The following is a 24,488-nucleotide window of genomic DNA, read 5'->3' as shown; positions in this document are numbered from 1 at the left end:
ACTGCAGACATCCCATGCTATTTCTGAAACAAGAGATAAAGAAATCTACATTATGCTACTAAACTACATGTAAAAGCCGTGCTGTCTCCTGATAAATACTCATCTGTGTTGTGCTAGTGATCCTTTGTGCCAACACATCTCTGTGCTCACAAAAAACAGGGAAGCAGAAGAAACTCTGGAGGAATGTTTGAGCTAGTACTCTGTGTAACTCAGATGTCTGGGTAATTTTTGCCTTCCTGTATTATGTTGCAATTTATTGCAAAGTATCATGTTTTAATTTATTATTATCTTAAATCAAGTATGCTAGTAATCTAAATATGATTTGCAAAAATGCCAAGTGCTATCTTCAGTTAGTAGACACACTGGAAACTAAGATGAGAAAACAAATGTTTTTAAAACCGGCCAAATTTACAATTTGATCAATTTTGAGAAGTTCAGCAGTCAAACATTACTTTTTCAAGTTTAGCACTCCTGTGACAAAATAAGAGGAGATCAAGAAGCAGGGGAATATGTAATCATCTGTACTTTTTTTCTGCACACACATTTATTTGCCTTCATTTTGATGGTGATACTAACTACTGCTACTACTACTACTACTACTACTACTACTACTCCTACTACTACTGCTACTAATTCTTGCTGTGACAACCTGCTCCATTTTACCTTTCAGAGAGATTTGGTTTTCAGTGCAAACACATACATGATATTCCTCAGCAACATATCTCAAGACCCTTTAAGACTGAGGTATCAGCGATGTCAAGCAACACATTCAACAACTGAGTTAGTTAGACAACTGTGAACAGCATTCAAGACACTGAGCAGCTACTTCCCTATTAAGCTTATTAATAACAATTGTTAGCTGTTATTAATTAGAGTTTATTGGTTTGCAATTTTTACAAGATTAATGATACTAGTACTTTGTGACAACTTTACATCCATGTGTAAATTTTAATATTACACAGGACAATATAATTCTTTTTATTATTATATACCAGTTCAGCTGTGCACATTGAAGTGTTAAATCTGTGCCAGATGCTCCATAACAGTTTTTACCTCTCTGTTTAAAGGCAAATAAGCCCTGGATGAGCAGTGAGGCTTGATCTTGATGATACAGAGCACTGACAGACCTGAGAAAAGTCCTCGTCTGCTGGGAAACATCCTATTTAATTCTTATGGGCTGGAAAGAGCAAGGTGAAGAAAAAAATACACTGGATCAGCCTATCTGGTACACCAGGAGCTAGACTGATGATCTCTGACAGCAAAACTGATTCACTGTGCAAAATTCAGAAGAAAATGCTGTTCCCAGTGGACATTGGAAGGCTTTGAACACACAGAATGCTGAGGTTTCAACTTTGTCAGATGGAGACAGTGGGAGAGGATGGACTGCTACAGATGGAAGAAGAAAGGAAATCCATTGCCACTCATGCAGAAAGGAGAAACATTTATTTTCTGAATAGTCCTCATCATGTGGATGTGTTTATGGACATATCTGTTTGTATTAATATAGAAACAAACACTGTCATGTTACTGCATATGAAAAGCCCTAGAAAACAGAAATTAGAAGTAGCAATATTCTCTTTCAGAAAGAAGTATACATAAAGGTCCTAGGCAAATGCAATTACAGTTAGCTTGTGTTTTCATCTTGCTTTGCTGAGCTTCACATGAAGGTCATTATGTAGACACAATTGAACTGAATTTCTAGTAAAAATCTTTCTGAGAGGGCTACTAGAAATAAGGAAGAAGTAGCAGTGTACTCAACAGCAGAGAATCAGGAACCAAAATTCTGGAGAAGCACCTGCCTGGCTTGGTGAAGAACTTTTTAGATGTGGTCACACAATGTAGCACAGAGGTTGATCTGATCACTCTGATATTCCTTCTGGCTGCTTCTGATGCAAGCACATTATGGGTTTGCAAGATTCAATACAAGATGATACACAGTTCACTCACTCATAAGGTATTTCTATCTCAACAGCTGCCTATAGGTGTGTAAAGAGAGTACTGCAAATCAAAGGAGCTCTTCTGCGTACATCTTATTTCTTCGCCTGACTCTCAGCCTGACTCACCAAGCACAGCAGGGCAGGCTGGGTGCACACCGGGTAGGAAGAGGCTTTGCCAGAAGGCTCCTGGGCTTCTGGTTTGAGTCTACCATGGGCCAGTCATGCACCCTCATGGCAGAGAAAGCCAACAGCCTCTTGGACTGCACTGCCAGCAGGTCAAGGGAGGTGATCCTGCCCCTCTGCTCAGCTCTGCTGGGCTCCCCAGTACAAAAGAGACATGGACATACTGAAACAGGTCCAGAGAAACACCACAAAGGGTATTGAAGCATCTGTCATATGAGGAGAAGCTGAGAGAGCTGTGACTGGACCAGCCTGGAGAACAAAAAGCTCAGGCTGATCTTAGCAATACCTATAAATACCCAATGGGATGGTGTAGGGAAGAGGGCACCTGACTCTCCCTCAAGGGATACAACAATAGGACAAAAGACAGAGGTTGCAACACACAAAATTCCAGATAGATATGAGGAATTTATTTTTTTCTATGAGGTAGTCAAGTAGTGAAACAGGAAATAAAACTGTTGTGGGATCTCCATCCTTGGAGCATTCAAAATTTGTCTGAATGAATAACCTGATCTAAGGCTGCCCCCTTGACCAGCAGGAGTGATCTTCAGAGGTGACTTCCAATCCCAATTATTCTCTTACTAAATTTGTGGAATAGAACTATTCATGTCAGTACTTCACAGTCTGAATTTCAAAACCATCTCCAAAATGTGTCTGAAAGCAAATCTCAGAGCTCCAGGAGTGCAGTCTTTTTTTTTTTGGTGCCTTACTTGCTCTGCAGTGCTTAATATGAGCTGACAATGAGAATTCTAGCAAAAAAAGGGACAGGGGAACAAAACTGTTAACTTTCAATTTCAGCACTTCATGCTTTTGAAAGCTTCCTTACATCATTTTACATGTCTTTTTGGTACAGATTAACAGCAAAAAGAAAAAAATATTCAGAGACCAGAAGAAAAGGGCTGAAATAGTTATAGTTAATAACCCTACCCCTCATGATTTAAATGACTCTTAGCTTACAATTTTCATTGTAATTATCAAATCTGTTTGGAGCATTGACTGCATTGTATACCTGAACACATTTCTGAGCACTGAACAAACTGTAAGAAATAACTGTGGGATCAGCTATGGCTGAGAAAATGATGGTCTGCTTCTCCAGTAGCAAGGGTTATTAGTCTCTGAAGAAGTAAAAAGAACAAATACAGTGGCTGAACAAAGAAGGTGTTTTCACCAAAATCTTCAAAATTATTTTCTGTGATATTCTTCAAATCTGACCACGATATCTCTGTTTTATTACACTTCATCATTGCTTGCAAAATAGCAAAGAAATAATGAAAGAAATCTGTGACATATATTTACTGAAGGTAAAGTATCCCAAGTAATTAAATGTAAGTACAACTTAGGAGAGAGTGCCAGGACATTTCTTTAAATGTGTGTGTTTTGCTATACATTTTCAGTCATCTTTCCTAAGGAAATAACTTTTCTGCTACTGAGCTGTCTCTGGGTCTGTTTATCAATTTTCCAGTAAAATATTTTTTAACACATTAGGCAATTTCGGCTATATTTGAAAGGAAGACAATATCTTTAAGACATTGTCTAAGACATCTAAGGCATTAAGTCTGTACAGTTCTTATTAATATGGGCTACTGGGTGGAGAACAGAGACCCATCTGTTTTAGCCACCGAAAGGACAGGAAGCACCAGGACACTACACCTCCTGTCTGACAGCTCCTAGTCAGCACATGGGTACTGACACCTTCCACACATTTCTTAATTGGCCATAGTAATTGCCATTGCCTTCTTGCTCAGTACACTTCTGGGAAGAAAACTTTTATGGTGTTTGTGGAAGTGGTGGTCTAGGAGAAAAACAGAGCCCACGAAAAACCAAAGGGTTATCACTTGTTTTAGTACTTCTGAACACTGTTTTCATCTGCTATATGTAGTTTCTCGATTGTTTCAGATTGTACTTATACAAATCAAGCAATAAATAAATACTAATGTGAATAAAATTCTGTAGGGGAAAAAATTTAAAAAACCCCATTTTGTTAGATTGGGAAGCCTGTCTTGGGGTTTCATAACTTCAGCTTAAATAGGATTAGTTTTGTTTGAGCTTTCTCAGTAATAAATAATTTGTTGGCATATTTATTTTGAAACATGGATTCTGCATTTCAGATAGAAACTCAGTAAATACATATAAGTTTAAAGTAATAATTTTCTAATTTTAGTAGGTATACCCTTCAGCCCTAGGCTGACTTGACTTCTGATTTTCACTGAATGAGAAAAAATGCGAACAGATACACTATTTTTAAAAGGCAGGAAGAAAAATAAAACGAAAAGAAGGGGTAAGAAAAGAAGCAAAACTCTCAATGAACAGTTGTGTGTTTCTTGCTGTGCCGTATGTGGCAAATGACTTCTTTGGCCTGGACTGCTCAGATGCTGTACAGCTTGCTGCCAGTGTTAGTGGATTAGTTGGAAGGAAATGGAAATGATGTTACAATGGGCTTCAAGCATTCGTTTCATCTTAAGCAGAAAGTTCTTTGTATTAAATTCATGGCAGCACTTTAGGAACACAGCTTGTAAAGAAGAGACACAGAAGCAGAGAATTTTCCATCCCTTTCACTGACTTTTATCCTTTCATTCTAACAGAATATTTTTGTGCTTTTAAAAGACCACCTGCTGAAAGTGCCGTGAAAAAAGGGATGTCGGTAAACAAGGACATAACGGTCCTTGACAGAAAATGAATCACTAGAAATGCATTCTGCTATATAAGCTATAGCTGTTACATTAAACTGTGCAGATATAATTTTATTTTTCTATGTCTTTGTTTTAGCTCCCTTTCTCTGTCTTGTCCTAGTAATCTGTAAAGATAATGGTAAAAACAATCCCTAATTTCATGCCTGTAGGAAAATGGGGCTTTGCCTCTGTCTCTAGTCACTTATGCAACATAAATAAAGGGTTTATGTTTTGAATTAAAAACTTGTTGCACATTTTTTTTATGGCTGTGTATGAACAGGTGAAACAAAGGGCCACGTAAATAAACTGGGGAGACCCGAATCAGATTTAGATCACTTACAAGGTTCTAGAACGCATTCTGTTAAGCATAAAAAGTTTTCTATAACCATTAAGCACAGATGTGCTTTCTCCAAGATGGAAACACACTTTCTGGAAGCTGTGTGGAAAACTGACATGGAATAGATCTTCATAAGATCATGGAATCCTAGAATTGTTTTAATTGGAAGGAACATTAAAGATTATTGAGTTCCATTGACAGAGACACTTTCCGTCTTATTTTTACTGCTTTTGCGGCTCCTGCTTAGCAGCGAAACACACTGGTTTTGGGTTATTTCTGCAGGGGAGCAGCAGTGGTTATGTCAAGCATTGAACCCCCTTGTGTTACAGACTGTGGGTCTGCCTCAAGTACGAGGGGCATGGGGAGGGAGCAGTCCATGCCAAGAGCCACACCTCCCCCTGCCACACACCACGACTACACTGGTCAATTAAAATGGGTGCAGGTCTGCTTCCCCCTCCCAAAGGCAAATCATGTGCATCACTTAAAGTGGGCAAGTAAACAAAACACTTCTGGCAATAGTCTTGGTGTTTGCGTGGTGTCTTTCAGAGCCTGGGATTGCAGGATGGTAAGGTCTGCCAGAGGAGTAAATAAATACTAATGTGAATGGATGAGTTTCACTTCCAGTAACAAAAAGGTTTTCCTGGTTATGGCTGTTGTAAGCAGTTAAGAAGGTAAGGTGTTCTTTCACCACCCTGAGAATAAAGGATGAAAAGGAGCTAAAATTATCTTGGTAGGTTTAAGTTACAGCAGGTTAGTAAGCGTAGGTGGAGATCTGCTGACTCAGGCTGAAGACGCTGTCTCTCTTACTGATCATAGAGGCAACAACTCTTTGATGTGTGCAGAAATGGATGCCTTGCTTCAGTCTTTTGTTTAAACAGGGCTTTGAGCCATGCCAACTGGCACTAACACCAAACCCAAGCAAAATGTTTCCAATAATCCCCAAATACCTCCAATTCAGTCTTGCATGGGTGAACATGACCAAAGAAGAGCAGCACAGCTTTAATAAGAAAACCATCACAGTCTTGGCATATCCTAGAGAGGGAAAGTCTGAAACCTTTGCTGAGATGAAGACAAGAGGGAGCAATCCAAGCAAACCAGATATAAACCCTTGAGTGCAGGCTGAATCCATCTTCTGGATTTAATGTAATGCCAGCCCTACTGTCCCTTTCTAGAAAGGAAATCTGAAAATGAAACTACATTTCTCTGTATTTCACTATAAAAAGAAATACAGACTTGGCCCTGCCCAAAATGTCGCAGCTACATGAAACCTAAAAGGAAGACCTCATGATAAAAAATGCACATTCTGGGTTGTGCACGGGGGGAGTCTGGAATTCAGATACTTCACTGGGTTCCAGGAGAGAAGACTTCTGTGAAGACAAGTCTCAGATACAGAGTATGGGGGTAGCTTCTACACACACACCAAGGTACATGGAGAGGCGAAAATAAATGAGAAAAACTAATAAACTAAGAAATACAGGAGACAAAAGGAAACAAGAGATGGTGACAATAAAGTTGTACAAGAAGTGAGGAAATAGCAAGGTGCTGTTTTTCTCTGCTGGCAGGTGAAGAGGGCAGCAAGCAGAAAATACCAGGTCAGATAAGTGGGCAGCAGGTATGGGCAGGGGAGGAGCACACTAGCTCACTTCTAAAACACAGCCAGTGAAAATGTGCCCAGACTTCACTGCTTGAGGTATGCAGTCATGAGAAGTGTGAATGTGTATGTACATGAGCGGTCAACTGAGAAGAAACCCACAAGCCCACAAGCCAGCTTCCCTCTCTTCATTAGCGTAGATTTAAGGGCAAAGCACTTTGAGTTATGGTCTCATTACTGAGATTTAATTACTTTTCCTAAATGTTCTGCAGAACATTTACTTGTACATTGCAAAGTATTACAGTATAGTCACAACTTAGGCTCTCAATTACAGGAGAACTAGGCAGGAAAGAAGTTGAGTTAATTAGACTCACTGAAGCTTAATCAATTCCTCTGTGTATGCAGGGAAGAACATGCCAACTTTTAGTCCATCTGTGAAGCCACCTTACCTGTCTGCTACAGGTTATTAAAGCCCTCAAGCAAAGGGAAAAAGTCAATGGCTGATATTTGAAAATGGTTATTATTTTTCATCTTCTACATTGGGCTAATTTATTTTTGCTAATTTCTTCCTTCCTATTTTTTGAAAGCTTAATGTTTCTGTGTCTGAGACTGCTTCTGACTGCCCATCCTTAAAGCAGCATTTGGTCTTTGAAGGTCATATTGGAACCCCAAACCAGCACCTCAGGCCCATTTGTAGGTCAGCCTGTCTAGGAAGATGAGGACCTCCAGAATAGAGAGTAAAGCTGGAGCTCTTCTGCACACTTTCTCTAGCCTGGCTCTAATGCTGTTCCTACTTTTACAGTGACTGTTCCTTAGAAAGATGGAGAGAATCTCCAGGCATATTGAGGAAGAAGGGAATTCACATGATATATGAATTCCAATTTAATTAGGTCATGCAAATGTAAGTATATATATGTTATATACATAGACAGTGACTACTGAGAGAAGAAAAAAAATCTGTAAGCCCACAAGCCAGTTTCTTTCACTTCACTAGCACAGATTTAGGGCAAAGATTTTACACTTAAGAGCAAATAAGCATAAGCACAAGTACAAAAAATCTCATCTCCTAGGTAAAATTTATCCCACCCAAAATTAGACAGTAGCCAGATAAATCACTTCCTAAAAGTGATACAAGTATGCTGCATGTTAGGTGTTAACTCCTACCCTCAACTCTCCCTGTGCAGTTAATGAAAAAACAGTTCAATTAGCTTTCAGGCTTGTCCTGTAGAGGTGTGAGACAAACTCACCATGTCATTCAGTCTGTTGTGCCCACACACTCCATTTTTATTTCTTAGCATGCCTGCACTAACTACCTATGCAAAATCCAGACCTGTACAAACTCACTATGCAAGTGCTGATCTAGAAGGAAAATAAGTAGCAGCTCCTGGATGCAAGTAAAATGTACACGTGAGATCAGTGAGATCCAAACATGTACTCAGTGACCTCATCTTCCTTTGAAACTGAGTGGATAGTCAGTAGGATCACCTACGCAGGGTGGTGGGTGTACTTCAAGACTTGTGGTAACAGAACGTACTTTTTCTATGGCACATTTTCACACCATGTAAAAGAAATCAGGTACCATCATGTGCACACACTGAGCTGAGGGAGAAATTGTTTTCCTGAATGTAATTTAGAAGACCCCCACATAGGTGTTCTGCTTTACTATAATGTAGGCTGAACTGGGGGATGATTTCATTAGAAGCCATAGAAAGTATCCGTTAAAACATAACGGCGTTCAGAATAAAGAAGAATACAATGGCCAAATGAGCTATCTGTAGAAACACAGCATTGTCTGTTCTTTTCTTGGCAATAGTCAAAGTCCTTGTCATATCAGCCACACAATTCATTCTCAGTTTCCCTCTTTACCTTCTGCCAGTGAAAGCAGAATTGATGTATATATGACATTGAGTACTATTTTATGCATTTATGAGTACTATTTTATGAATTTCTGTATCAAAAATGACATTTCATTTTTCAGTGACTTCAGAGACAGATGTATCATGAATGGTTTTGCAACAAAATCTTCAAAGTTCTCTAATGCATTAACCAAGAGAAGCTGAACGGCGGCAGAGGGTCTAGCACCAGCAGATGGCATTCATTCCCTGCAATTCCTGCAGCAGCAGGAGGCACTGAACAGTGAACTTGCACCACAGCAATGTAATATGCGGGATCCTAAGAGAAGCTGATAGTTAACCGTAAGTTATTTTCCTGCTATTTGACAAAATTTTTCTTTCAAAGCACCATTTAATTTTTTCCATCATTTCAGGAAGGGCTTACACATAAACACTATATAGAGGTAGATTGGCCACGTCAGAGCAGCAGGGTTTGATATTCACTTTGCACGCTGGTAGCGATACTACCCAGTTCAAGCCAGTCTGTCTCACCCAGTATTTTCCTTCCCCAGTAGCATGTTTCCATGAATAACAGATGGAAGAACCTGACCTCTTTTCCCAGTCCAATAGCACTTTTATTCTACTGCTCTTCATGTTCCTAAACACCCTGCTAAGGTGCTAAAACTATGAGTTTATATATTTGTAACAATTATTTTGAGGCTTTTTTATGGTTAGAAATACATGACCTATGGCACTTGGCAAATAGAAAGAATAAAGGACTTAAACATGATTTTTTTTTCTCTCAAACAAAACAGAGCATTACCCCCATGAAGGTACAGACTAACAGCACACTGGCAATTCTGCAACACCATATTGTTCCACCAGCCCTCTGACCCTGATGCAGGAGGTATCAGGCATGGAGGTGCTGGAAAGTGGGACCAAACGTGCAGCTGCCCTGACTGCTGGCGCCTTTCACCACCAAGCTCCTGAGGAGAAAAGGAGGGGCTCTCTGCCCTGACATGCCAGCTGCTAAGAGAAGCATTGTATATGAAAAGAAAATGGAACAGGCAAGTGGACAAACAAATATAGGCCCATGAAGTAAAAAAAAAAATAATAAAAAAAAATCAGTTTAATTTCCATTGAGAAAATAAACAAAATGCAATCTCATGGAGTTTCAGCAATATGTTTACAGTAATGTTAAAAGCAGGTGTTACCTGTTCTAAGAGATTCTGAAGCCTCTCTATTTCACAGTCTATTACAAATTTCTTTTCTTGCCTTCGGTCCAGATCTTCTAAAAGCCGCCTGTAGCTGGCATCGTTAAAATTCTCCACACAGATGGCACTGACTTGCCAACTATTTTGTCCTGCTTTTTCCATAATTGCTTGAAGTATTGAATAACCTAAAAGAGAAGGATACAATACACTAGTAACACAATCATTGCGTTTTTCGAATAGGAATTGTCCTCAATCAATGTTAGGTCTCTTAACATTTTTTCCTGCGGGGAAGGGAGTAAGACAATATTTGTATCCCTACCTATGCTGCTTGTCACGATCAGCACACAGCACGCAATTAACAAAACCTGCAATGGCTGTGATCAGAATGCTGGGAGTGAGCATTATGGAGAATCGCCATATGATTCATACAAACAAACTCTTCCACTCAAGCACCAGATTCAGCTTCTCAGATTAGTTTTGTAAAGTTTCCATATCTGGGCATTTCACCACAGCAAAGGAAAAATCTGAGCCCGCTCATTCAGAGGAAGCATTTGCATACCACAAAAGCATTCAAATGCTTCAGTTTGGGTTGGTTTAATAACAACACTTTTAATGCTTTTAATGCTTCCTAGCATTAAAAGCAGCTTTTAATGCTTCCTAGGAAGAAGTCTTTGTTTCATTTAATTATACAGCACATTTATATGCCAGTATAAATAGAAATTATATTAAACTATTACAGAGCTTCCATATAGCTTGAATCAATGTTGTAAAGAGATTAGAGGTCAATGAATGAAGGGCACCAGAGAAGCATTAACTGTTACTACTGGCAGGATTATTGCTCTTTATCCGTACCACTATTTGAGGCCGCCCGTGTTGTCTTTGAGGCCATTCACAGATGGGAAAGGCAGTGTCCTGTCAGAGGTCTCCCCCTGGACCTGCAGGGCAGGCTCTCTGCCTGCAGTCTCAGGCTGCCCCGGCACACCAGCCCCTCACCTTCTTCCCACTCTTGTTTTATTTCTCACTGGGGTTGTGCAGTACAGAGGCGGCAGGGGAGCTTATGACATGACTTAGGACAGCTTGCAAGCCTCGTCTTGACTTGCCTAACCAACTCCTAAAGCAGAAAGCATGTATTATTTTACTTTTCATCCACAGTAAGTCAGGAATTTGTTTAAAGAAATGAAGATTGTACACCTCACACCCAGAGTTAATGTTTAAAAAAGACAAAAAGAACAGCAGAACAGATATGTTTCTCAATAACATGCTCATACAAATGACACAATTCAGAGGAGGTCCTTCTGTTTAGAACCACAAGAGGAAGTATTGTGGCTTTTAACTCATTATCTGGCAGAATTTTCCCCACTAGCTTTAAATGAAAGATTTAACCTCTTAAAAATTTTCCTTAGTGATGTGGCTGCCCAGGGGTAGCCTCCTGCCCTCTTCAACAAGAGGGTCCTATGCCAGAGTGCAATGACCCCCAGGAGTCATTTTAATGCACTTAAAGATGCCACTGCATGACAGACTCCCTGTAGAAGAACTACGAGCTGTTCCCACAGACCTCAAGACGAATCTTTGTAAGTTACATTTCAGAAAGAGCACTTTTGAGTGCGTGGTTCCTAACTAACTATTTAGTAGAAGACCTACAACACAACCGAAATCTGAGTTTGCCTCTGGTCAAATAGAAGTAGACGATAGTATTATGAGAATATGAAGTTTTTAGGACACATGAGAACCTGACTTTCTTGCAAACCTATGAGTAGTTATTTTTCTACTGGCTCCTATAACATTTTCAGTCTTTGAAATATTAACTTAAAATGTGTATTTTCTTATCATTATGACATTACGCACCAGCACTCCAAAATGAACATTTATTAGGTTTTTTCCCTCCAATTCAGATGACATATTTTAGATAAAAATACTAACAATTATAATAAATACATAAAATGCAGAACATATTTTAAAGCATAAATGAGACATTTATTTTATGAAACAGTATTTTATTGCAGGAAATGAATTCAAATACTCAATATATTGAGTATTAAAACATTTCTCTACTCAGCATATATTTTTAACCCGATGACTGTTATTTTTTTTCAAAGAACCATCAGCTTTCCTGTTAATTGCTCCATAATTATTCTGCTTTTCCTGTTGCTATATTCAATCTCCTTTTTGTCTGTAATTATCTCTGCAAATCATGATGGGATTCTTTCCCAAACATTGTATTTCTTGCTTCATTTCCTATTCATTTCCATATATAGATGTATATTAAAACCACTCCAATGTTACAGGGGTTCCTGCTTCACTTACATTGTAAATTTGACTTGATCTTTGCTACCAAGGCAGTCAACATTTACTTAATTCAGCTTCGTGACACTAATTAACATTTTCTTTGATTCGGAATGAATGGTGTTTGAAGCAGCAATTGACATCCCCTCTTTCCTTTCTTATTTCACTTGGACAACTTAACTAAGATGTATTTTGATCAAACTGGTAATTTATCCCAGCATGAAGCATGACAAATATCAGACAAACACATAGAAAACCTTTTCTTCTATCTTGGATCAAGGTTTCACTTGCCACATTTCATTAGCAACTGCCTTCATTTAGGTATTTGAAGCTTCTGTGGCTTCTTGTCAGTAGCTGGCACTTAGATGTGGGTTTTCACATATAGGCACAACACAACTAAACAGCAGTAAGTGGATATGGTGCAATAATCTCCATCAGAAGAGTTCAGAGTCCCTATGCAAGTAATCAGTGGTATGGTCATCTATTCAGTGTGCAGGAACAATTTCTAATATACCAGACTGACAAGGATGAAGTTTACACAGAATGAATAAAGGCATTCACAGGCTCAGTTGGCATAAAAATTAGACATGCTGTGGAGAATGCTTATTTGTCCAAAATAATTGGCTACAGCTGACAGGGGAAAAAAATTGGTTTCTGCAAACATTTTGTAAGGCAAAAACCTCTGAAACCAACCTGGGATAGTTCTCAGAAACTGAATGTTGCATTTCTATTCAAGAAAAATTCCTAATCTTTAGAAAGATGTTTGCCCAAGTAAAGACAGCAGACATGAATATTATAGCTGTCATCTAAAAGGTATTTATTTTCTGTTTACCTGCTGTTTATCCTCAGTTATGCTACAGACAGATGAATGATTAATCTTCTGGAATACATTCCCTCCCATTTATTGCAAAATACTATTTGTTGCATGAAAGCAAACCAAAAAATCCCTAGGCTAGCTCATATCAGCTGAGCTGCACAATCCATGTTTTTGTAAACAACATTATTTAAGAAAATGTTTAGGACTATGCCAATATATAAAAGTAAGCTAAGTTCTCTCACAAATTTTTATAGTAACCCTTCCTCATCAACTAATTCAACCTTGAAATGCAGATAACTCATTTATTAAAAAAGACAAATGATCGTGTCCAAGCATAACTTTGAAGCCTGGAAATTTGTATTAAGAAGTTCCTGGTCCTTCATGGATCCTTTCTTTTTTTTTTAATTTGCAAATCTATGAACAAAATAGAACACCAACAGAACTTCCTGAAAGCACAGCTGAAGTCCTCCCCAAATGCAAGGACATTATATGCAAGGACTTCTTTTTCCTCTTTAGGGGACTGTATTCTGGGGAATTTTCCCCAAATGACCTGCTATGAGAAGTCTACCAACTGATTTTTGTAGGTCACTGCTTAAATGTAGATACTATTAACAGCTGCTTAAGGACCAGTAATATCAATTCCACCTCAATATCCTGGAACCAAAACAGAGACAGGGCAAGCCTGCAAAGATTTTGTTTTCTTCATCTCTTCTCTCCTTGCTTTTCTGTTCTCTGGACAGGTGGAATTGTGATGATCTACCACACTGCTATTTTCTATTTTTTTTCCCCAAAAGATAACACACACTCATAATGTTGGGAAAAAACCCCATGAACCACTCGCCCTCCCCAAACATGAAAATGAGAAGTTATTCTATTCGTTTCCTATAAAATCAAAGCTGGAGATCCCTACTGCAAGAAATCTATGTATTGGGGTTGATACTACAGTTAAATACATTACAAACAAAATCTCAGATTTTTTAAGCCTTCTTTCCTCATTCCACAACACACTGGAATTTTTTCATCAAAAAATGCATCAGCCATAGAAAAATAATAGCATATGTGCAGCTGGTGCTGTAGAGACATTAATACTTCTTCAGAGTCAGGTATCTTCTGGGGGCAAAAGTGTGTAAAATGGGCAATTTTGTAGCCTAGGATTTCTCCTACTCACTGCAACATTGCTGTAATTGGAGCCTATACACAACCTTCCTCCAGCCAAGTAGCTGAAATCATGAGAAATCTTTTTGATTTTACAATTTCAGTTGCCTTTCACGCTTTTTTGTCTTCATCTAGGCCTTCCCCTAACCAATTTCATTTCAGCAGGCAATGATTTGATTTCATTTATTTCAATTTAAATAAAAGGTAAAATCTGGTATCTAAATCTCTTCAGCACATTCAGGATAAACTGAAGAGATAGAGGAGCACCATCTTGACTTATTTTTTCTGCTGGAATGAACATTTTTCCTTTTTTTTCTCCTTTTTTTTTTTCCTTGCTTACTTGCTTGCTTTCATTAGAAAATACGTCAGTGATCAATTACAGTGATATAATTAAATTTCAATAACTTTCATCTTCCAGCAGCCTTTTAGTTCTGGGAAACCATTTCTCCAACCCTCTAAGCACAGGCAATCATTCCTGATGGTCTTGACAGGAGACAGACAGTGAAGTAGCTGCTTGCTCCAAACAGTATCACCCCCAGTAATAATTCTCATTTTGGAACTTTTGTGCAGTAACCTATTATTAATTTTCTACCGTGAAGGGGATGCAATATTTACATATTAAGACTGTATTTTACTATGGGTAGCAGACTAACAGTACTGAATCACTGAGTCAACAGGTTAATAAACTTGGAAACAGCATATGCAATATATTTGTTATGACCTCAGGCACAGAAAACATCTCTGACGAACATGGGTCTTTTCCAAAGATGGGCTTATAGGGGCTCATATGCTGCACACTACTGAAATGCAGATTCATTTGCTTCTCTTTCAGAGCCAGTTAATTTTCAAATAGGAATAAATCCCATTCCCAAGATTTGTTATGATCCCAAAAGCCCCAGACACTGCTAGAGCTACTTTACGAAAGCTACTTCCAACTGTAGGAATTCACATTAGGGTAAGTTTTTTATAAATCCAACACACAGCAGAAGTGAAGAATAAACAATAAACCATTTGGTAAGGATAAGCCAATATATTTAATATTCAGAACTGGATTCATGTTGCTTAATTCTAGCTGTTTACAGAGTAGTTGTCTAAGTTAATCATCCAAGCTTTCAAAGGAGAGACGTGTCCCATAAAAAAACCCATTTTTTGGTCTTAGATATCTACCTCAAAGGTGCTTTTTCTTCAGTGAATACTGAAGGAGTTTGGACATGAGGCTTAGTGAAAATATCTACCATTTATTTTGTCTGGCCAAATCTTGTTGAGATGAATCCAGAAAATACAGTGACTAAAACCATACACAAATTTACAGTATGAGGGATGCATGACCATATGTTCCACCAATAACTACAAGCACTCAAACTCATGTATATTTCGTTTTTCATTCCTGTGTTTATTATGTTTTTATTAACATACAGTTTTGTTTCAAATTTTGGTCAGCATAGAGCTTCCCAAACTTAAACACAATCCCTTGCACCCCTGATTTTCTCTGCAGATTGAGTTGGAGTCAAAACATTCAACAAAATATACATACGGATTGGCCAATTCAGATGACAGCGTGGAAGCTAGAACTGCAGGTGTGTTCTGAGTCCTTCTTGGGTCTAATTCACAGGAATGATACAAAGATTGGAAAGTAAGACAGGAAACTCAATAAATAGTTCCATCTATTCCTCTCAATCCCTCCATCCCCTAAGACATATAAATTATATTTAAAACATTCTAGATAGATACCTTTCTTTGTCCTTAAAAATCTCTAAAGAGGATTCTGTCACATCCTAGGTAATATATTCATTGCTTAATTATCCTTATCGTTAGGAGATGTTTTCTAAAGCCTAATCTAAGTCTCCCCTGGCATAATTTAAAGCCACTCCTTTTTGTCCTATCTCTAGTAGGCCTGGAGAACAGTTTGTTCCCTTCTTCCTTAAAGCAATCCTTTATGTAACTGAAGACTGCTGTTATATTTCTTTTCTATCTGCACTTCTGTTTCTAAAGCATGATTCTCTCCATTTTTCCTTGTGGAAAATGTTTTACTCTTGATTCTGACATTCTTCCTTGCTTTCCTCTGGATATGTTGCAACTGATCCAAATTTTTCCTGAAGTACAATTGGGAAAATGTGATGTATTTAAAAAATGTATTTCAGAGTACACACAGTCCTCTTAAATTTTTATCCTCTGCAAGCTTAACAAATGTATTTTATATTTCTTCATACAAATCATTAACAAGGATACTGGAAAAAAAAAAACTACAACAAGAATGGATCAATACTTAATATCTTTTTATTTGACAGTGAATTTCATATACTTCTTTCTGAGTTCAAGTGTGATCAGTATTTTATATATCTTCTAGAAATTTCATCAAGGCAAAATTTCTTTAGCTCATTGCCATGGGTCGACCTTTGCTGGATGCTGGGTGCCCACCAGGCCCTTTGTCACTCTCACTCCTCAACTGGATGGGATGAGGGAAAATGTGGGTCAAGACAAAGAAAGGGAGAGATCAATCACCAATTACTGTCATGGACAAAACAGTCTCAACTTGAGGAAATTGACTTAATTTATTGCCAATCAAATCAGAGTAGAATAATGAGGAAAAAAGTCTTTAACTACCTTCCCTCCACCTCTCCTTTCTTCAACCATGCATATGGTTGTAGAAGGTCATTCTTGCCCAGAGAAGCTGTGGATGCCCCATCCTCAGAGACATTCAAGGCCGCAGTGAACAGGGCTCTGAGCAACCTGGTATACTGGAAGTGATGCCTTAGGTTTTAGCTTTTATATTTTTCAGATCCTGTACTGCCTAGTGTGTAACTCTGAAACTTCATATAGCCTGTTAGCTACTGTTTTCACATTTTGGTTAGACATTACAAACCCTCTCTGGGCCTGAACTCAAGGACACCTTCTTGCCCCAGGCCCTGAAATATGTAAACTGAGTCTCTGGACAGGGGGAGCAAACTTGGGGTTACTACATCATTACTTGAAATTATAATTGGAGAATTAACCCTGATATGCAAATGGACCAAACTTATAAAAGTGTGAAAAACCCGTGACTCAATGTCCATGTTGGGTGGAGCCCCTCAGAGGCTTTTGACTCCCAAGGCGTGCCTTTGAAGGCCCTTCAAATAAAAACCCACTTTATTATCTTAATAGCGTTTAGCCTCTGTTTTCAGGTAGCCACCTCAAGGCATCAGAAGGTTCCCTGCCTGTGGCAGGGGTGTTTGAACTTGATGATATTTAAGGTCCCTTCCAACCCAAAACGTCTACAATTCTATCACCAGCTCCACTGTGTACCTCCATGGGCTGCAGGGCCACAGCTGCCTTGCCATGGTCTGCACCACAGGCTGCAGGGGAATCTCACCTCTGGGCCCTAGAGAGCATCCTATCCCTTCTTCTGCACTGACACCGGTGTCGGCAGAGCTGTTTCTCTCTCACAATCTCACTTTTATCTCTGTTGCACAGCTTTCTCCCCTTCTTAAATGCATTATCCTAGAGGTGCTACCACCATTGCTGATGGGCTTGGCTTTGGCCTGTGGCAGATCCATGTTGGATCTGGCTTTGGCTCTATCAGACATGGGGCAAACTTCCAGCAGCTGCTCACAGCATCCACCCCTGCAGACCCACAACCAAACCTCTGCCATGCAAACCCAATACACTCATTTGGAAAAAATTCATGGAAACCATAAAAACTTGCACTAGAATGAGACACCTAATTTTTTTCCAATGTCTAGAAAACCAATTATTTTGTAATAGAATGAAAATTGCTTTATCTCACATAATCTGTTTTTGAGAAATCCATGTTTGGGTTTACTTAGCTTTCCAAATTCTGTGTACTTTCAGAGATCTACTGTGATGTAGATTCTGAATTAAGCCACCTATACCATCTATGATCAGGACAATTTTACTACAGATGGTTCTGAAACAAAGCTGAGGAAATGATGGATCTACTACCTGTGAATTCATGTTTCTTGCCTCCCTGACAACTATGACCTTGAATATTTTCTTGGTGTTTGAGAGCTACCTTCAAAACAAGACCTTGTAATGGTGTATGGTCAGACTTTCTGTCCTTCTCTCCCTTAATCCTGTCAAGACTGGTACCTGTGCAGCTTCATCTGCAATATTTAATAATCCTTCCTTCCTGAGGAGATCATAAAGCTACAAGAAAATGCTGTCAATATATTACAACCATGACTTCTTTTTTAAAAAAAAGTCTTAAGTGGAACAACACAGTCTAAGAAATGTGCTTTCAGGGAGCATATGGAAGGAGGTTTGGCTTACACCACAATGGGAATTCATGATCAAAGATTCAAGCTATGTCAGCTCCCATTTATGCTACACCCACTCAGCAGCAAGATTTCCTCCCTTTGCATTTCAGAGTCTGCAGCCTTTATATGAAAAACACTGTAAAGGTGTCTCATCAAAGTGCCAAGTGATAGAGATAAGTGGGAACTTGAGAGGGATTGAAGAAAAGCGCTGGTTTTGAAGCCAGCCTGATAGTTTTGGTTGGGCTTTCACAGTTTTCAGATACCATTACCCTTCCCATTTAACTAAATGCCTTTGACTTTGCAGTCCCATAATCCTTGTTATGACAAGCATGCATGGAGATGAAAACATCCAAAGGTACTTACAGATACATGCCAAAACCAAATTTTTGTACCTTGTTAGTATTTTATGTATTATTTGCTCTTATTTGTCTATTTTTAGTTATGCCATAGGCTTCAGCTATGACTGGGTCAGACGAGAGGTCTTTGGCTCCTCTGTACTTTACAAGCAGCAAGGAAGACACATTCTTAGCAAATTCTGGCAAATTCTTACTACAGAAATTTAAATGCTAAATCAGAAAGTGCTTGTAATTACAGTGCTATCAAAAATTTGCAAACATTTACCTAAAAACCCCGGCAATTAAGCCAACAAGTGCAAAGAAAACAGTGGGGAAAAAACAGAACCATGTGTTATGCTTACCCTCTGTCAGATCACCTATGTAGTCTCTCTAAATAACCAGTTATCTGATATGTCATCTTGGGACAACCCTTAGGGGTAATGTGTATCAGTATTTTTAAGAAAAGGGCAGAAAAGAGGACAAAATGAACCTACTTTGGAAGAAAATACCATATGTTCAAATATTTACCTTATTACCTTTTGCCAAAATTCTTAAATTCACTAAAATCTAGACTGATTATCTAAATTATCTTTCTTACACAGTATCTTCATTCAGGCATAGCTATTTTTCAGAAATTGCTAGCTTCCCCACAACTTACCTCTCCAGTCTCAATTTAACAGGATTTACCTTGCCCTGTGATGGTATACAAATGTACACAGACATTTGTGTAAATAACATCCTAAAGAACCATGTCAAAGGATATGAACACCACTGGCTAAAGCTCTCAGGAGCTGGTATATCTTCAAATTAGCAGTACCCTAATTATTCTGGTTAATGTATTACGGTGCTGTCTTTATATTGTCACATATTAGTTTTCCCCATAAGGCATCTGCCTCAATAAGACACCTGTGCCCTAGGACAGAACTGACTGTGGGTACTAAATGAAGATCTTGATGTCAGGTCTTCTGCCTCTTTTCTATAGGGATTTGTTGGAAAAGTAGTGTTTTACTATAAAATATCTGGCAATTTCTGCCTATTGGCTGTGTCATTTCTAATACCTGCATGAGAGAGAAAATAGGAAGAAGTCTTCAGACTGAAACAACAGGCATTCACATTAACAAGCATTCATTTTTAAGGAAGTCACAACCTTAATTATATCTCTGCACTTGTGGCCATGTCCATATTTACTGACAGCATATAATATTTAGGATCTTACTCCTTCCATGAGTTCTATTTGTAGATCCCAGACACATTATTTTTAATTTTAAATTTCATTTGTGTTAAGATGTTTTTGAAATCTACATTTTTAAGTATTTACCTTTTCCAGAAAAAAGTAACAAGCCCTGAGAAAACAGGACTTAAAATCTGCATGCTATGGTTATGGTTACCACTTGTTTGAAGTGAGTTTGAAATAAGTCTTACTGTTTCTTATAAACTGACACATGGACCACAAATTTATTAGAAGTTAATTGCTCCCTCAACAACTGACTATTTGGAGATAATCCAGGTGGGGGTCAGCATCTTCTCCCAGGTAACAAGTGACAGGACAAGAGGGAATGGCCTCAAGCTGTGCCAGGGGAGGTTTAGATTGGATATTAGGAAACATTTTTTCATGAAAAGAGTTGTCGTGCCTTGGAATAGGCTGCCCAGGGAAGGAGTTGAGTCACTATCCTGCAAGGCATTTAAAGGACATGTAGAATGGCACTGAGGTGCATGGCTTAGGGGTGAGCACAGCAGGGTTGGGTTAATGTTTGGACTTGATCTTAACTTTTTCCAATCTAAATTATTCTATGATGTTGAATAATGCACCTGCTGGGCATTTAATGTGAATATCACTCTCAACTAAACCCTGAAAATGGCTCACAATCTGAGTTTCTTAAAAATCCCAAAACCCTACAAGTAAAACAAAACAAAACAAAACAAAACAAAACATTTTAATAAGTTCTTTTAAATGTTCATATATATGTAAATACAAGTAAATAACATCTATAGATATGCATATCTGTAACTGCTTTATATGAACCTGTGCAAAGCAGCATGCAAAGAAATGACAAAAATTTCAAAGAAGGGAAATGAACAGAGATTGTTGATTGTTTTGGCTTCTTATACTCTCTTCTCCCTGTTTTCAGTACACCTCCAAAAAGAACTGGCAGAGCAAAGGGCACTTGGCAACCTTGCCTCATTTGAGCGTCTTCACAAATACTGCTATCAGAGTCATTGACATACAGAACTGATCCTTTCCAGCAATGCTGTAAGACAGCTAATATAACATCTAGATACTTAAACAGAGAAACAGGGAAGAGAATGATATGATCTTCACAGAGAACACTGGACTACTCCTACATAGCTAAATCTCTTGATGGTGTCCATGTTTAAAAAATTAATGCTAAAATATTTGACAGAGGTCAAAGAAGCAAATCAAGATGATTTGAGGCCAATATATAAACCATGCCTTAGAGTAAGAGAATTACAGGAGAATTTATCTCAACTGAAATTTTGATGGCTAACTCTGAGCTAGTTCCTCCAGTGTTCTTCTTCAGGCACTAGAAGGAAACAGGCGCCTTCTTGAAGGAAATTCATAAAACCTTCCACCACATGTCTCACGTATTTTTTGGCAGAGAAGACACTCCTCCATGTTTAAAATGAAACATCCCAACATCAGTATTTCTCAGGTTCAATGCCATGAACACTATAAACATAATGTTGTGCGTATGTAAAGAGCAGGACTAAAAGCAATCAGCAATATTATCACAGTATCTGCTACTCACAGACTTTTAATTTTATTCTTCTATTTTGTATCTACATTTCACATATGAAGATACAAAATTTCATTTAAGTAGAATTAAAAGTTAGGTTACTTTTATGCTTCTCTTGTGGAGGATGGGCAGCTACACATAGGTTTCCTTTGATTATTCTGGTTAAGGGATTTGCATACAATTACAGAGACAATTTCAGTTCCTAGCAGGAACAAACACAGAATGAAGTAAGTACTCACCATATGATTAGACTAATTTATTACATCCCACTGAGGCAAGCTATATGCCAAGAAGTAATCATAAACTTGTGTTCAAAGCTCTGGTAGAATGAATATATTTAACAATTCAAATTAAATTTCAGCTTTAGGAAGTGACATTTAGTGGGAAACATGAGAATAGGCAAGGTATAATGAAAAGATAACAGGTAAAAGAATACAGACATTGAAAGCTGTGATTGGCCTGTCTGAAAACAGACCAGGACAGAAAATTGTGAATAAAATCCTGGCAAGTTTCTAATATGAAATATATGTTGATCTGGACTTTGGTTAGTTTTAACTGACCTTGGCATTAATGTCTGAAAATGAACAGAGTGACCAGTCAATAACTGCTCCATAAAAGTTAAGTGCCTGTGACGTTTCATTATACAATGGCACTTGCATTGACCATTTTGAAAGCAAATGATCTTAAGAACTTTGTTCATTTTAGAGCTGGGTATTTTCCTTCCCCTGAACAGCTGTTTATTCACAGAAAAGCACACTCTGGTGTAATCCCAAGTCTTAATGAGCAGAAGCAAGCATTTCTGCCTTGGACTTGCCAGGGAGAAAAAATTACAAAGGTTTCAAAAGAGTGGAAACATCTCATAATAAAAATGGATATTGCTTAAGTATTTCCATTTAGGGCATCTCCATGAATAGAAACAATAGGCACAATTTGGTATCTGCATAACTGTTATGCTGGAGAGCAGTGGGAGCAAGAGACCCTCTCAGAATTCCTGGTCAGGAAAGCACGGAATTCTGCATTTTTCACTGAATGCCCCTGAGTACACTGTGTCATGATCATTAGGACTGGGCATGTCCTGGGTGGCTTAGTCTAAACCTCTCCAGCAAACCGACAGTACGAAAACAGTGATAAAATAGTTGCCAAAGACAGAAAAAGACAGAGAAAATTACTCTGCAGCATGGTACAAAGAATATTTATCAGAAAGGTGGGAAACCTTTAATGCAATCTTGTCTTTAGTGACTAATTATTTTATAAAAGAATATCTGAAAAAGCTGCAGAGGATGTGGGAATTGGCTGCAAAAACTTAAGGAGCTGAAAAATAAGACATTACAGAGGGTCTTTCTGTATCTGAGAGGAATGAGAAGTGAGAATGCAGGAACTGCTCAATAGGTGTAAGATATTTTATAAGTCCTAGAACATGTATTTGGCATTTTAGACTTTAATTTAAAATAAAACAGTAAATAGGGTCTCATTTTAGTTGTACTAGTGCAAAACCAGAAAAATCCCACTTTCACCAATTTTTTTTTGATGTCTTCACTTCTGTACTTGGAAATTAAAATCTATTTCTAAAAATCTATAGGAGATGATAATCCATCGAAATAAAAAATGCTATTTAATTTTTCTTACACACTGCTGCCAGGAACAACACTATCTATGTTTATTGTTCAAAAACACTGGGAGAAAACCTGCTGCCCTCTAATAGCTCTTTACACATTTTGGCTTGTGCTTCCACTGCCCTTTTCAACGTGATTGACAAGGTATGATTTTACAATATAGTATCTTAAATGCTATAAATTACCTCAACTGTCTTATTTTCCTAAAGAGATACAATGTAGACTTGAATCTTCCAATTTTCTTAAAGCAGTGATGTCCAACCTTTTCAACCTAAGCCCTGAAGCATTATTCCAAAAAGAGCAGTGGGCCGCAATTATTTCTTGAGGGCATTTTCGATGGTAGCACAGTGGAAGGAAGCGGGCATCACACCTGGCTCCCTTGCTGGGGATCCTAAACTGTTTCCAGGAGACCAGGCTACAGCTGTAAAATTGCACAGAACTCCTTAAGCACATTGTGTTTTGCTTGTGGTATTGTATTATGCCCTGAAGGAGCACTCACATGGTAGCTTTGTGCTGTGACTCCAGGCTGGGATGTACGGGGTACAATGTCCCAAAGTACAAAAGACAGGGTGACCTCATTCCTCCTGCTAAAGTTACCTGCTAACTCAGGTTCCAAATCATTGAGCCAAATCTCAGGCTAATTAATTGTAAATAAACAAACATCACCATTACAGAAACTGGACATTTGCCTATGTCCCTGATGAGATGGTTTCATAAGAGACAATTTGCACAGATATAAGCAGCAGCAGGAGCTTCCCTGCTGAGCTGTTAACACTGGAGATGATAGGAGGACAAAAATCTCAATATTGACACACTGCAGGACATTTACACCAAACAACCTTGCTGCAGTTGGGAGGACTGTGTAAATTTGTAAAGTCATCCTGTGTGGTGTTGTTCCCCACATCCCCTCCAAGGACCTCTGTCCTGGGGCCAGGCTGCTTCCTTGGCCTGGAGCTACTCTGAAGCAACACGTTGTGTCCTCTGGGGTTGTTCATGACAGACAAAAAGGAGAGATTTCTCCTGAACATAACAAAGAAAACATAAAACATCTATTCATGGGAGAATACTCTACAAAATACCAGTTTCAGCATACATTTAGCATTCTATTGATGATGGCATGTTGACTTGTGTATCACTAAATGAAGACTTAAAAAACCCTTAATGTCTTATTTTAGGAATGTATTTGTGCAAGAAAAAGAGTTGTAATTACTTAATAGATATTTCTTTAAGGTTTTATCACTGTCTGAAAATGGTAATATTCACTATTTAGCTTTCATCTCTATGGTAGTTAAAATGAACAAGTCCTTTTCCAGTGGAAAAGTCTGGTGTTAATGCATTTTTATGATTAAAAAGGTCATTCTGATCCTGAAACAACTATCATGAAATATAGGCCTCTATACAGCCTATAGTAGAGAATGTGGATAAAATATCAGGGCCATTGATAGGAATAATTGTATTTACATAAGTAATGTTGTGCTCAAAGGCCTCATTGTCCCAGGTACTGTACCAAGTACAT

The 24,488-nt window shown here is 38.3% G+C and overlaps 1 protein-coding gene across 10 annotated transcripts in view; it reads right to left on the bottom strand.

Annotated features, from left to right (window-relative positions):
- The window catches only part of GRIA4 (glutamate ionotropic receptor AMPA type subunit 4), a 216,966-nt gene that overhangs the window by 80,935 nt on the left and 111,543 nt on the right, over positions 1–24,488 (bottom strand). For all 10 annotated transcript variants that reach the window (XR_006015325.1, XM_042023805.1, XM_042023806.1 and 7 more), the window contains exon 4: positions 9,761–9,945. Coding sequence is in view for 9 of the 10 variants with exons in the window: in XM_042023805.1 (XP_041879739.1) it covers positions 9,761–9,945 (185 nt within the window). In the remaining variant the exon portion in view is untranslated. The remainder of the gene's footprint in view (positions 1–9,760; positions 9,946–24,488) is intronic.

The sequence above is a fragment of the Corvus kubaryi genome, unplaced genomic scaffold (genome assembly GCF_017639235.1).
Source record: "Corvus kubaryi isolate FWS band 111438036 unplaced genomic scaffold, C.kubaryi_AGA036_p1.0 37256, whole genome shotgun sequence".
NCBI classification, from domain to species: domain Eukaryota; kingdom Metazoa; phylum Chordata; class Aves; order Passeriformes; family Corvidae; genus Corvus; species Corvus kubaryi.
The sequence above is the reverse complement of the archived record's forward strand: the minus strand, read 5'-3'. Positions and strand labels throughout refer to the sequence as shown.